Below are 15,827 nucleotides of genomic sequence, written 5' to 3'. Positions count from 1 at the left end.
AATATACAGTGCAGATATAATGTATGGTGTGCATATATATGCACAACAGCAGTAGAAGGTATATTAATGTTAGTGGGAGGTACTGAACCTTTAAAAGAAGCTGCTCTATAAGGGGCTGAGGTAAAATTATGCAATCCATTTCTTTCTTCCTCTGACACCTGAAGTGCTCATCCTGTCATACTATTAGCATTAGTGAATTTTCATGCCTTATTTCTATGTATTTTCCCATCTAGTCCACTTTTTAATCTGATACTGAACTTCTCTGTAGCATTTTTAAACATATGTGATAGGTCATGCTATTTAAATTTCTCTCATCTGTGTCTACCTGAGCATAGCAAACTGAATTTTAATATACAAGTACACTGTATCTCATTCAACTACTTGAAAGTATTTTCAAAAGCATTTTGCTCTGGAATACCAAATAATCATTGAACCAGCCTGCAAAAATCAAATAATTTGATATAATCAAAACATAATTATTATTTATTGTATAATCAAAACTGCTGCTGTGCACTGCTGCTATGGTTATGCACCCCAACTTACCCACCTGCAAAACACCATACAGCTGCACACAGGAAGGCAACACTAAAAAAGATGATTTGCATTCAATGTTTTATGACAATTGCTCTCAATTCAAGTACGTTTGGGCTCTCTTTATTCCAGTTATAACCATACAAGAATTAAAAATAATATTTGCACAGTAATTGAACTAGGTGTTTTTCACCTTTCGCGAATCAAATCAAAGTTTTGATGGTGTCATTGGTCTACAAAGAGAAAACAACTGTAGAAAGGAATCATCATGTCCTGCAAGCAAGGCTGTTAAGCCCAGCTATTTAAGCACCCTGCCCCTGGCCTTAACGAGCCACTATATTCAAGTCCAACCACAGAGAACAGAATTAAGTCAATGTAAACCTCATCTGTTCCTTTTCCTCCAAACACAACACTTCCTTTCTAATTGTGATATGGTAATACTTGCTGGGCCAGTACCTACTAATATGCCCGTTTGATAATGTCACCTGGAGGCAGCTGTTCCGTTCTTCATGTTATGCTTTTTTTTTGCCTACCAAAGCTGTCAATAAATTAAAAGGTAGGTAGTTACCTCCGCGGTTTTGGTTTTTCCAGAGCTCAGTGTAGAGTATAATATGCTTTACTGTGTAATGTTGCTCGTACCGTCTAGTGTTGCTTAAACCCTGCAGGGACCTGGGTCATGTAGTAGCAGCCCTGCTTGTCTATTTGCATAAGCAGACTGCATGAAGCAGGGCCCTTACGGCGCGACTACCCTCTCACCACCTAACACAAATCTAACTCCCCTCCCCTCCCGGCTCGGCTCGGCTCGGCTCGCAGGCCCCCCCCAGCCTCGCACCTACGACTTGCAGCCAGGGCTGACCTGGAAGGAGCCACTCCGCTCGCAAGCACACGATCCCTGTGTGAGAAACGTGCCTTTTAAATCCCAGCATTTAAACACGCCTCCGCCCAACTGCTCTGCACCCGCCTTTCTAACCCCCGGGCTTGATGCCTGGCGCTCTCCCACTAAGCACCCCGAACACAGACGGCCTGCTGGCCTATTGGGGCGGAGCGAGCATCACCACCCCTCGGCTCCAGGAACAGCCCCACACACCGCACAGGTGACGACGGACCCGCAGAGCAGCAGGGCCTGCCCGCGCCCCGCCCAGCGGCGCAGGAAGCACCGCCCCTGCCCCTTCCTCCTCCGCCCGCCTCCCCGCGGCGGCGGCTCGGCAATGCAGCAGTACTTCTCCTTGGCTGACTGCGACGTGGTGGGCTTCGACCTGGACCACACGCTCTGCCGGTATCATCTTCCGCAGAGCGCACGGGTGAGTGCGGGCCGGTACGGTGGGGCACGGCACGGCACAGCTGGGAACCGCGCGCTCTCTCCCCCTCCAAGCTCCGCTCCTCCCCGACCCGCTCGCCGCCTGTCCAAGCGAAAGGGAAGTGTCGGCGGGGAGCGAGACCTCGCTACAGGGCAGCGAGCCCTGAGGCTTCTGCTCCGTGCCCATGGGGAAACCCCAGAAGAGAGCAGCAACACAAACGCAGCTCCTGCCGGTGCTTCCTCAGCAGGCCTCTGCCCGAGCACGGGGGACAGCCATGTCTTCTTCCTTGAAAGCTCTGCCGCTTGAGAGTACTCCGAACTGTAGCGCCGCTGAGAAGAAGGTGGAGTGTTCCTTCCCCCCCCCCCCAAACCTAGGGATGCTGCAGACGGTTAGAAGCCTGCAGCGTTTTGGCCAGGCGGCCTTTGCAGACTTTCTGGTGCTTGAAATGAAACACCGAGCTTAAAGGCGCTTAGCATCTCTGACTGAGCCCTGCTGCCGGTTGCGGAGAGCAGCTAGAGGCATGGGTTTGTGCATTCCCGCCCTTGGCGCTGCTTTTTTTTTTTTTTTCCCAACTGGCACTTTTTTAATTCCCTGATAGTTTTTCATTGACTCGTATTTCTTTGTTGATGTGGGGACTTTGCCATGGAGCAGTCTTGTGCCATGGATGCTCATGGTGTCCCACTCTCTCCTTTTGCCTCCATTTATCTACGGTATATTGTTCACTGCACAGAAAACTTGTACACAATTGCAGGGTACTTCAGAATCTGGTATAGAAGCAAATGTTTGAGGACCCTCATTTATAAATAGGCATGGTTCAATGCATCCTGTGTTCAAAAATTGCATTGCTTCCTTTAGCTGTGGGTGACTTTCTGTAGAGGCATCTTCCTTACAACAGGGGGTTCAATAGTGTAAAGTTATAAATTTTATGTGCTCTTTTAAGTTCTTGATGGAAATGCTGCAGCTCTAGGCTTGCCTTCCATGTTCTCTCTGTCGTGCCACACATGTAGCATCTTACGCAGGCACTTGCTTCCCAGTAAGAATTATGTACAATGAAGGCAACTGCTAACTGGAAGAGTTTGGAGAAGAAAAATAAAAAATGAAAACAAAACCCCCTAGGACCCTAACCTAACAAAAATGCGTGCAAAAAACCCAAAGGAGAAAAGAAAACACCAACCAAACCAATGAACAAAAGAGAGGAAAAACAAGCACACACCCCCCCCCAAAAAAAAATCCCCCCAAAATATCACAAAACCCCAAACATTTATTAAACTTAATTCACTTTTGCCCTTCTCACACAGCACAGAGACAGGCTGATGCGTGCCTATGACATTCCTCCTTATTTATTGGAAATAAAATAGGCTGACAGGCACAGCTGAAGATGCAATTAGTTCTTACTCTTCCAGTGTTGGCCTTCATGTTACTCCTTCTCAGGCATTATTCATTCTAAGAGCAGCCTTAGTAATTTATAAAAAAAAAAAAAAAAAAGTCCAAGGAACAGCTTCAATGAAAGAACCATGAGAAAAAGGGAGCAATTACCATTTCTGGTAGTTTAAGGGCCTGGCAGCATCCATGTACTTCACCAGCACATTACATCAATAAATTGCTGACTGTTGTACCAGGGTTTAACAGTGTTCTTTCTGATCTTAGAAACTTTCTTAATAGTTGCCTGTTTCCTTCAAAATATGTTCTTCTGAATACATTTGAAATGGCCCTAAGGGTAGTTGTTCATTGGTTTGGAAGCTACTTGTTGAATCTTGATAACCACAATATTTAAAATTGCAAAGCAAAACAAAATATGATTGGGGAAGCAGTGACTAGTCTGAAGTATTTATCATCTTGGTTTCCCAATGTTCCTGAAGCACAGGGGCAATAAGGTAGAATGCTGTAAACTTGGTTATGCTGGAAACATTGCACCAGAACTGTTGTGTGGGCATCTTGAGCTGTTTCCCAGCCGTGACAGAAATAATGTGGAGCACTATTTCCCATTAGCAGATGCAGTGAGACAGGGCCCCTAGCTCCCTGGTTTGATATCACTTAGGAGGTACTAACTCTTGCATCTTGTCATTTTCTGGGGAAGCAGTATCTTTGGTCTTGCTTAATCAATATAATTAATGCATATATTTTTTTCATTTGTAGCTAATATATGATAGTTTTGCCCAGTACCTGGTAACAGAAAAGGGTTATGACAAAGACTTGCTGACTCTAGCTCCAGACAGCTTAGACTTCTGGTGAGTACATTGAAAATAACAGAAACTTTCTTTATAACTTCCCTTAAGCTGTAACTTTTACAAAGCTAGGGAAACAGCTGGTTTTGCTAGGCATTTGTTGTCCTGATTGTCAAGCCCAATAGATGAATCCAAACTGACAGTTTTAAATACTTGTTTGAACAAGTATTTGTCATGAGATACTTCTAAGGTGGTATTTTGAAGGGAGAACTGAGCACCCAAGCTTGCTTTGAGTTTCTAGCTGTCTAGACACAAGTATTTTAGTCTGACTTACTCCCTTGTTTTATCTGTCTCCTTTGTCTTTTACCTTCAGTTCAACTGGTAAATCCAGTAACCATCAGAATTTAGTCATTTTTATCTCAACAGATGTAGTTTTGTTTAAGGCAAAATAATCCCAACAGCCTTCTAAGGAACTGTGGAAAGGTGAGGTGCCAGGAGGTAGCCCTTGGGTGGCATGTCAGGCACAAAGCTGTGATGCAAGACACTAAAATGGAAGTCCATGCTCTGAATTCAGTGATTTCTGAGCAGGAGCTTGAACTTGAATCTCTGATCTTCCAACTTGGATAGGTTACTATCTAGGCCACAGGGTGGGAGCTTGAAGGCCAAATAATCACTAAATTTTTTAGGAGAAACAGTTTACTGTTTTTTTTTGTTTTGGTTTGTTGTTTTTTTTTTAAGTAATGCACACACTTGTGTGTAACGGTTTTGATCAGTTATTTTTACAAGTCAGTATTTCACTGAACAGTTCCCAACAAGATCAGTTTAAACTTCCACGAGACAAGCAATTTATCTGTATTTCTCATTTTTTGAGGCCTTTGATGCATGAAATTCTTTGTTAAGATCTAGATATCTCTGTCTTGGTCCCTTTTTGGAGCTGGAGGTTCATTAATGTGGACCTGCAAGCCTACTGTGCTGGTAGATGTGTATTGATGCTGCTCATCCAGGTGTCACTCATGAAACACTGGGGAATGCTTCCTGCCTTGTTGATATACCGTCTTTCCTTTGGGTACCTTATAACAGGGGATGAAGGTGCTATTACTTTTTCAGTCTCATTATTATTTCAGCCACTGAATTCTGAATTAACTTTTCAAGCAACCTGAGCAAACATAGATGCAATTGTCTGGAAGGTAGACTTATTAGGAGAGTCAGAAACTCTTGTTGTCTGCCCTATGCTATCAACTCTTTACCTTGTTAATTCTGGCTAGCATGGCAATGCTTTTACTTTACCTGTTCCTTGGATATTCAGTTGCCTCATTTAAGAGAAGGGTAGAACATTGTCCTAATAATTGGTGTTACCAGTCTAGTAATAATAAGCAGGGGAGTTGCCACCAAGAAAAGCGATTTCTTTAGTGGATGTGACTTAAATATCACATTTCTTAATTGTATATACTTGGACCTTAATCCTCCAACCTTATCTATATGAACAGTCACTAGGAATTTGCTATGTAAATGAAACCCATTCCTTGTTGAGTAATGCGTATTTGCATATACAGAGCATTGTTCAAACATGGAAGTATTTGAAGGGTTCTGACTTGGTTGGTTTTGTGTAGCAGCATTGTATAGCTTCTATAACTGCATTTCACTGATACATAAGAAGGCATTCCTCTGAAAGCATTAATAGTTTGTTTCTTCCTTAAAATAAAATTATTCTTAGTTGCAAAGGCTTGGTGTTGGACATTGAAGAAGGAAACTTCCTGAAACTTGCAGAAGATGGAACAGTTTTAAGGTAATATTGACAGTAAGTTTATATTGTTAAGCAGACACCAAAATTTTATCCTCTTTCTGAAAGCCATCTGTCAGTTTTACTAAATTTTTAAAAATTAATTTCAGTGTACTTTCTTTATTAGCTGTTAAAGTATAAATACGCTTTAGTAATATGGTGCTCAGTGTCTTTTAATGTTACATATGCAGTCCTTTCATAATATTTACATGTTAGCTAATAGTAAAGAATATCTGCTTTTTAATAAAGGTCTAAGACTCTGAGGGCATAGTGATCTTGAAGGTAACTTCACTTTTTCAGTGGCTACCAGTGTACTCTTGATCCTGTTCTGCTGTGATCTAGGGTAATGTTTTTCTTTGGACCGTGAAAACCTGACTCGAAGTCAATGCTAATGACTGATGCTAGTGATGGGAGCACTATTATCTTTGTACCATACACATTCAAAATTCTTCAGGCTTATGACACATAGTTTAAATAACCTGAGGTAAATTAAACACAGAAACTGACACATTTGCTTTCAAATTTCTGGTGTTTTTTTTTTCTCTTAAAAGCTATATTTTGCCTTCAGCCATAATTTCAGTACATCCTTAGTTCTTCTTTACCTCCTTTTTTTTTTTTTTCTTTATTTAAATATAGAAGACTGCTGTTTTGATTTTTACTTCCTAAAAAGGCTTGTGTGTACTTCTGTATTACACAGCTGCTTGCAGGACTCAAACTAGCACTTTTCCATAGTTCTGCCCTGCATTCTGTGAATGTTACCAGGCTTCAGAATGATGTATAGGCTTTCTGCACTGTGTTTTATTGTGCAGCCTATATTGATAGTTTAAGTATAGTGAGTGTCCTCACACAATTGAGAACATTCGAGCAATACAGAATGATTGTGTTAGCAGGTGAGGCACAGTAGTTGTGCTCCCAGCCAACCAAACCTCTGTGTAGCAAGGCTTTTATCAAGGACTGTAATGTATATGCTAAAAGCTTAGGTCCTGGGAAGCTTCTACATTATAAAGAGAGTTGCTTTCAATCAACTTGCCTGCACCTAAGTATTCAGTTGTCATGAATTACTGGGCACAAGGAGTAGTTTGGCTGTTTTCAACCTTTTTCTTTTCTTTTATTATAAATAACAACACAAATAGGGCAAGCCATGGTACAAAGAGTATGACAAATGAAGAGATTCTGGAGACGTATGGAAGGAGGGAGTGGAAGCATTTTAATACAGTCAGCGGAATGGTTTCCCGCTCAGGTAGCTATGCCTTAGCATGTCATCTTCATTGAAATTCCTTTGGCCCCTTCAGTGCCTCATGCTGTTAGTTCTTATCACAAATATTTAAAAATACTCGAGCTGAGAATTCCTGGAATAGGTAAATGTTTTGGGGGAGAGCTGTTTTGTTGGGTTTGGTTTTTTTTTAGTATTTTCAACTTCTAATGAAAAAGTTCAACTTAAATTTAGGTCACCAGTGATCATCGTAGAGCCATAAAATGGTTTAGGTTGAAAGGGACCTTAAAGATCATCTAGTTACAAACACCTGCCATGGACAGGGACACCCTTCACTAGACCAGGTTGCTCAAAGCCGTGTTCAACTTGGCCTTGGACACTGCCAGGGATGGAGCAGCCACAGCTTCTGTGGACAGCCTCTGCCAGTGTCTCACCGTCCTCATAACGAATTCCTAATGTCTAATGTAAATCTCTCCTCTTTCAGTTTAAAGCCATTCCCCCTTGTTCTGTCACTGCATGCTCTTGTAAAAAGTACCCTTCAGCTTTCTTGTAGGCCCCCTTTAGATATTGATGATTTTTATACTGTAGGTATTGATGAGACTGTGTGAATGATCTTAGGCCCACTGTAGGAGAGGAATCTGGTTTGAGACCATCTCAAGAGCCTGAACATACACAAGTCCATGGGACCTGATGAAATCCATACACAGGTCCTGAAGGAGCTGGCAAATGAAGTTGCTAAGCCACTGTCCATCATATTTGAAAAATCGTGGCAGTCAGGTGAAGTTCCAAATGACTGGAAAAAGGGAAATATAACCCCCATTTTCAAGAAGGGGAAAATGGATGACCCAGGGAACTACAGACCAGTCAGTCTCCCCTCTGTGCCTGGCAAAATCTTGGAGCACATTCTCCTGGAAGGCATGCTAAGGCACATGAAAAACAACAAGGTGCTTGGTGACAGCCAACATGGCTTCACTAAGAGGAAATCCTGCCTGACCAATTTGGTGGCCTTCTATGATGGGGCTACGGAGCTGATGGACAGGGGTAAAGCAGTTGACGTCATCTACCTGGACTTGTGCAAAGCGTTCAACACTGTCCCACACGACATCCTTGTCTCTAAATTGGAGAGACATCAATTTGATAGGTGGACCACTCAATGGATAAAGAACTGGCTGGATGGCCACACACAAAGAGTTGTGGTCAATGGCTCAATGTCCAGCTGGAGACCAGTAACGAGTGGTGTCCCTCAGGGATTGGTGTTGGGACCGGTCTTGTTCAACATCTTTGTCGCTGACATGGACAGTGGGATTGAGTGCGCCCTCAACAAGTTTGCCAATGACACCAAGCTGTGTGGTTTGGTTGATACGCTGGAGGGAAGGAATGCCATCCAGAGGGACCTTAACACACTTGTGAGGTGGGCTGATGCCAACCTCATGAAGTTTAACTATGCCATGTGCAAGGTCCTACACCTGGGTCGAAGCAATCCCAGGCACAACTACGGGTTGGGCAGAGAAGAGATTCAGAGCAGCCCTGTGGAGAAGGACTTAGGGGTGTTGGTTGATGAGAAACTGAACATGAGCCGGCTTCAGTGTGCTCTCACAGCCCAGCAAGCCAACCATATCCTGGGCCGCATCAAAAGGAGCGTGACCAGGAGGTCGAAGGAGGTGATCCTGCCCCTCTACTCTGCTCTCGTGAGACCTCACCTGGAGTATTGTGTGCAGTTCTGGCATCCTCAACATAAAAATGACGTGGAACTGTTGGAACAAGTCCAGAGGAGGGCCATGAGGATGATCGGCAGCTGGAGCACCTCCCGTATAAAGATAGGCTGAGAAAGTTGGGGCTGTTCAGCCTGGAGAAGAGAAGGCTGCGTGGAGACCTCATAGCAGCCTTGCAGTACCTGAAGGGGGCCTATAAGGACGCTGGGGAGGGACTCTTCATTAGGGACTGTAGTGATAGGACAAGGGGTAACAGGTTAAAAGTTAAACCGGGGAAGTTTAGATTGGATATAAGGAAGTTCTTTACTGTGAGGGTGGTGAGGCACTGGAATAGGTTGCCCAGGGCAGTTGTGAATGCTCCATCCCTGGTGGTGTTCAAGGCTGGGTTGGACAGAGGTTTGGGTGACATGGTTTAGTGTGAGGTGTCCCTGCCCATGGCAGGGAGGTTGAAACTAGATGATCTTAAGCTCCTTTCCAACCCTAACTATTCTATGATTCTATGAGACAAATGAGCTGATGTTAGGGACATGTTTTGGTTATAGAGGTGGGCACATTTGTTCCTTGATGGAATGGAATGACATTACCAGCCTGTCTCAATTAGGACATATTGGGCAAATCTTAAGTTTTTCTTAATTAGTGACTCATTACCATCAGTGCTGTTAATGGAGGCCTAGGTGCAAAAGCAAAGAACAGAGCAGATCTGGGAACAAAACTTATCCTCTTGTAGTTGAAGTTTATTAGATTTAGGATGGGAGTCACTTTGAAGGCACTGTGTCTACAATTGTGTTTTTCTCTGTGCTTCTTTTCCACAATTTGATCTTGGCAATTGTGAGTAATACACATAAAGTGTTAAGTTGCATTATGCTGTATAATGGAGATATTTTCCTTGAGATCTTGCTGACATAAACTTGTTTATGATGCTTATTCTAAACTGCAAGTAGTCTTTTGCAAGATGGTAGAAGAGGAACATATTCTTGGGCATACAGCGAATGCAATTTTCCTTTTCATTGAAAAGTGCATTTGGTCTCCCTTGGGAGTGTTTTGCTGACTTGTTCTTTCATTTACCTAAGAGACAGCACAGACAAGATCATGAATACGAAAAACATCACTGGTTAAGTCATTTCAGTCCTAGGAAAGAGTTGTTGAACATGACCTCAGCCTGGGAGGCATTTGCACCCTCCTCATTTAGTTCTGTTCTGGGGTTTATGTAATAATGGGGGCATGCTTCTCCTTGGGATAAGCGGCTGTTGGCATCATGCGTGTGTGCAAAGGGCAGCACGTTGTGTAAAACCTGTCCACATGTTTTTGGAACAGATTCTCAAACCCTTTATTTGTGTTTTCACTGCTAGGGAAATAGGCACTTTGGAAGAGTTGAATGATACAGTCCTCACTCTTTAAAACTCATGGTTCTCCCCCATCTCTTCCACCTTAACTTTTAGAACCTTAAAATGTATTTTTAAAATCTCACTGCCTTGATATAGGTGAACAACTTTCAGTAGCCAATTATGAGAATCAGAAGTGGGAATAAAGGCTAGCACAGATTGTGAAGCAGATAATGCTTATTACCAGTAAACTCCAAGTAGGAGCTTGTGTTATTATTTTAATGTATTTTTTAACTTGCTCTTAAAGCATACAGTATGGATTTTTTAAAAAGATTTTCTTAAATTATTTTTTCCAGCTAAATACTATCTGTATGATAATTATTTTGACCTGCCAGGAGCTCTCTTGTGTGCAAGGGTTGTGGACAGCTTAGATCAGGTAAGAACTAAATTGTTTAAGTATTGCATTATCTTTCTCTTCCTCCACCATGCTTTTTGGATGCATTATTAAATGCATACAAATAGCGTATTGAACAACGTTAAGGTCTCCAGTTTTCTTCTTGTTTAGAATTTTTCAGGTCGAACTTAGTGTGTTAAAAGTTGGCTCTGAAGATAAGTGTGAGCTACATGGCCATGTTCAAAATAAATGTACTTCCACTAGAGGGCACAAATAACTAAGATAGAAATGCACTGTTTTCTCAAGTTTACCCTGTGATATGCAGAGTGTAGTTCTTAAAATCTCCTTTAATTAGACTTGATGATACTTGAATTAAATCTAATGTAAGTCTTCTGAATAACATGGTTTCCTACTTTGCAAGGTGTTAATGAGTTGAAAGCTTAATTCCATCCTTTTATAGACTTGTTTTTGTCTTAAATGGATTGATCTGTGTACACAGGTGTAAATACACCTCTAGAATAGTATCCAGGCTTTTTTCTCTGCCAAAGAATAACTTAAATTTTCAAGGAGGAGAGTACAATTGCTTGAACTTTTTTTCCCCATGCTTTTTAGATAGGTAGAATGTTCTAAATCCTACCTTTGAAGTTTGATGCTGATTGATTTGGTTGTGTTAAAGAAGGCTTTAATCTTTAACTTGTGTGCAGCTGGGGGTAGGAGAAGGTTCTTCTCATAGAGTAAGTATATCAGTGTAAAAAGAGTACCAAAGGCTGAAGGTACCAAAGCACTGCAGCACTAAACGTCGAATTTAGAGCTGAGATACAGGTATCAGCTGACTTGATGCTTTAGCCTCCACTCCAGCTGAGTATATTTCTGCCCAAGCGCAAGTGCTCCATGAAAAGTTAGCTAAAACTAGCTTATCAAGAAGCACTGAGGACAGGTGTGCCTTAAGACTCTTAAGTTTGTGCCCGATAATCTCCTTTTAAGCTGTTCAAGGCTTAGAACCCTGTCTCTGATGTAACACCTGCATTGCATTACTTTAATTTAGACTTGACACAAATCACCTACTCACTGAGAGAGGAAGCATGTGATAGCCTGTGTGTAGTAAGCTTTCACATTCAGTTGCTAGTTCACAAGCTGAAGCACTGACCCTGGATCAGTTCTGTCTTTAACCAGAGAGAATTAAACCCATGGTGTTTCTCCAGAAAGGCACCAGAAGTGGGTCATGCACCTTCTTTATCAGCTAGCAGTTCTTGAATATTTTAATAGATGATGGCCCAGTTTCAGCAGGAGGGCTACAGTAAGGAAGGCTAGCATCAGTCAGATGAGAAAGATGTAAGGCAGGAGGTGGTAGACCTCTCCAGCTCTCATGGCTGTAAAATTCTGCATCCTAAATGTTAGAAACCATCACACTTTTTTCTTCCACATCTCTAAAAGGAAGCAGAGGCTTCTGTTTCCTGTTCTGGAAGCCTGTTTAGTAAGGATTGTTTTTTTTACCATTTTCAGACAACATTCTAGGATCAGGAAGTTTTCTGCTGGAAACAGATGGAAGAACTGCTAGGTTTGGGTTCAGAGTGGGTTTAGACTTGAGCTGGGTGTTGGGTTGCTCTACACTTGTAAAGATGAATTTGCTTTTACTGTGTTCACAGCCAGAACTCCTATGTGTTTTCAGACAAAACAGAGGAGCTTTTCGGTGTTTTGGACCTTTTCATTGAGGAGCTGCACAAAATACTGCTTTGTCTGATAGTTCAGCTATTGAAATCACATTTGATTATAGCACCAAAGCCATGGTGGACTGCATGAGCACGCAGTTTTCTTTCTGTTTTCTGGGCATCAGTCTGTATTCCTGAGTTTCTCGTATACAATGGCTGTAGATTTTCAAGGAAATAGTTTGGCAGTTACTTCAGTCTTCTCTGAGGTCAAGTGGTTTGAAGGAATTATACCCACTTTTAAGTCATCTGTCCTCAAAACAGCACTCTGAGCAACTATTGGCTCATTGCACTGATTTTTCTTTTTTTCAAAGAAACAAACAGAAAAAAATCCCATAAACCCCAAACTCAGAAGCAAACTAACCACATGTAATGTGAGGGGAGCAGACAGTTAAATCCACCAGTCTCAAGGTTAATGCTGGTGTAGGTTAGTGCCATCACCTCTATAGATAGGCTCCCCAGCATCTCCTTGGACACTGCTCTGAATAATAACTGAACAGCTAACTGAATTTTGACATATATGAGACCTTTTCTCTATATTAGTTCTTTCCTGTATTTCTGTGGTAGTTTGGTGTAGGAATGGATTAGAAAACAATTTGAAAGCCACAGCATTGTATCTTTCAAGCTCTTAACCTGTAGAGCCCGTGGATGGTAAGCAGATTGCCATAGCGCTTGTCAGTCATGCACAAAAGGCCTTGTTTGTGTGACTTGCTGGTTGTGGAATTGAGGGTGAACTTTTACTCTGGAAGCCTACATGTCAGATTAGGCCTGAAATAGGAGCTTACTTCAGTGTATATACAGAATGCATGTCAATATTAAGGGTTTGAGATTTTTTTTTAGTTTCTAAACGTTTCCATCTTTAGAAAATGTTTTATGCTTACAAAAGGGTTTATTATTCAAGTATCAGTGCAGTGGTCAGGACACAGAGGGTGGCAATGAGGTGAAATCTGTTAACAATTGCCTTGAACTTCATTGTAATGTAGGTATGGAAAGCCTGTACAACACTACAAAGACACTTTCCACGGGGTACAAACTCAAGTAAACTACTGCCTGATTTATTGCTGCCAGGTTACCTTGTAATTCTGGGCACTTCTTACCGGCTCTATAGCTAATTTCTGTAATATTGGCTGGCTGTGAGATTACATCTGTTTGATTCAGCATCCTAAAATTTGTGGACTTTGAGTGCTGTGGAGCTCAGCTGGTTCAGAAGCTTTTCCACTCCCTTGGTGAGATGCTTGATGGTGTGATTGAGGTCAGCCAGAACTCTTCTGTGCCTGGGCAGCTTTATAGGAATGGCGAGAGACTCTGCACAACCACAGATCACCTTCCCCTCCCCTTCTGTCGGAGCTGGGGTTTGGCAGTCTTCAGAGTGCAATGCAGTGCAATGCAATGCTGCTCAGCCTAGCTTCTGCATGAATGTTTTAGTGTTTGGGGTGGAGTTACTGGCAGAAGGGCACTATTATAGCAAAGAGGGGTTGCCAGTTTTGAGGGTGGAAGGTGATCCAAATGCCAGGCTGTAGGTAATGTCAACCTGCTAATTAAGTACAGTACCTGCAGCTCTAGGTACTTTTTTTAATCCCCAAATATTACTGAGATGGCTCATTGAGCAAGTTGCTGTTCTGTTTAATGCCCCTGTTTGCTGTAGCATTTCAGAACTCATCCCAAATACAGATCCTTTCTCCTTCCCCACTCCTCATAACCCCATAACTCCCCATAACGCATAAACAAGAGGTAACTTAGCTACGGTTGCCTAAAGTACTACTAAATACTGAATCCTACTAAGGCTGTTTTACTTCACATACTTTTATTTATTAGTGGCATTCCTGTCACTGTCTCAGTAGGAAAGCTCAAAATAGCTGATACTTGATATAATGACTAGGTTCCTTTTCACACTTGCAGCATGATGGTCAGAAAAAATATGACTTTTGGAAGGACATGGTGGCTGCTGTCCAGCATAATTATAAAATATCAGCTTTTAAAGGTAAGTGGGTTCACTGAAAATATTACATGTGGTTGCCAGAGCAAATACATTTTCAAGTGCACTGTAGGCTACGCAGAGCTTTTAACTCTAAATCTTACAACTAGTTGTACAGTAGACACATGTTTATTCTGGAACAGAACATATTTATCATTGCTATTTCTGTTTCATTTAGCTGAAACCATTTTGCTGTCTTTAATAACACTTGTGCTAGTTCACTGAATTTAGAGGAAAAACGATTTCTTGCTGTGATTGATACAGTAATGTAGACATCCTCTAACTATATTTTGATTCTATTCCTTGTGTTCTTGTAATCATAAATAAAATCATAAGCTCATTGGGAAAAAGATGAAAGTACTAATACTTGATAATTTTCTTTAGCTCTCTAGTTTTTATTAGAATTCCTCATATATTATTGACACAATATTGAGGTGATTATTATTTTGTTATAAACTTCCTAAAAATCGCAAAGGAATATATTTTATTCTTTTTTTATAAACAGTCTTCCTCCACCCAAAGCTAACTTTATAATGCTGTTAATACAAATTAGAGTTGGAAAGCATCTTGGATACCCTTCAGCTAGAAATTACTTTCTAATAAGTTAAGTCTGTTCTTCGACAGACTTAACTTCGGAGTTTCTATTAGGCATATAAAATAGTAAGTTGATATTAATGGCTGACCATTGTATGTGTGCACACAGTTAATTGAAATTATTTTGAATTACTGTGGGGTTTTTGGTAAAATGATTATATGCAGCTCGGTTGAGAATTCTGTATCATTTTGCTGACAGTATTTTCCGATTGAATTACCTCTCTTAATGCAGTATTCATTAGGCTTGGGTGCAGTTTCGACCTTCTTAAAACTTAACTTTTTTTTCACCAGAGCTGTACTACTTGCTATATTCCTGTCAAATGTAATTGGTAAAATTGTCTCAGAGAGGTTCCAAACAAAAAAAGAAGTTGATGTCAGGATGTATATTGTAAAAGACAGCATAATATGCCTAAAATGATCTGTTTGTTGTTGTTACTGTGTTTTCATTGGAATTTAGAAAGTGATTTTTAGTTAAGAATTCCTCTAAGAATTCATTCATCCATGAAATACATTTATCCTTTGTTTCCTACTGATATTATACCAGTCCTAATCAACTATGTTTATTTATTTTATTTTTTTTAGCATTATTTTTTTTTCAATTCGTGAAAGCCTTTTGCTTTAGAAGATGTGGATCATGCAGCATTTGGCAAAAAGAATAATTTTTAAAAGTGCTCTTTGAAAACAAAAGTTAAAGTCTGACTCTTGAACTCAGAAATAATTCCTTGCTTTTATTTATATATGTCTACTTGTGTGTACATTTGTGCGTTTATTCATATACCTACCTATCAGGTACTTATTTGTATATGTAAGCATGGAATCTGCATACGAAATGTGTGATATGACTTAATCCTTTCTAGCTCCTTCAGAATTGGTACCTAATTTAATATACCTCATTTGCTGTTCTAAAAGTCATGAGACAACATAACGAAGCAGTGCGTATTTCACAACAGTGAAAATATAAGAATCATAGAATAGTTAGGGTTGGAAAGGACCTTAGAGATCAGCATGTTCCACCCCCCCTGGCATGGGCAGGGACATCACACACTAAACTATGTCACCCAAGCCTCTGTCCAACCCGGCCTTGAACACCACCAGGGTTGGAGCATTCACAGCTTCCTTGGGCAACCCATTCCAGTG

At 41.2% G+C, this 15,827-nt stretch overlaps 1 protein-coding gene across 1 annotated transcript in view; it reads left to right on the top strand.

Moving 5' to 3' along the window:
• The first annotated feature begins 1,677 nt into the window (after positions 1-1,677).
• NT5DC1 (5'-nucleotidase domain containing 1) overlaps positions 1,678-15,827 on the top strand; it is a 124,793-nt gene continuing 110,643 nt past the window's right edge. The window contains exons 1-6 of the mRNA XM_061460081.1: positions 1,678-1,832; positions 3,966-4,057; positions 5,709-5,780; positions 6,908-7,014; positions 10,378-10,457; positions 14,021-14,102. Coding sequence (XP_061316065.1) covers positions 1,740-1,832; positions 3,966-4,057; positions 5,709-5,780; positions 6,908-7,014; positions 10,378-10,457; positions 14,021-14,102 — 526 coding nt within the window. The 5' untranslated portion in view covers positions 1,678-1,739. The remainder of the gene's footprint in view (positions 1,833-3,965; positions 4,058-5,708; positions 5,781-6,907; positions 7,015-10,377; positions 10,458-14,020; positions 14,103-15,827) is intronic.

The sequence above is a fragment of the Pezoporus flaviventris genome, unplaced genomic scaffold (genome assembly GCF_033815535.1).
Source record: "Pezoporus flaviventris isolate CSIRO_AGI_PZ_B2104156 unplaced genomic scaffold, CSIRO_AGI_Pfla_v1 ptg000031l, whole genome shotgun sequence".
Lineage (NCBI taxonomy): Eukaryota > Metazoa > Chordata > Aves > Psittaciformes > Psittacidae > Pezoporus > Pezoporus flaviventris.
Note: the sequence above shows the minus strand (reverse complement) of the source record. Positions and strands in the feature narration are given on the sequence as shown.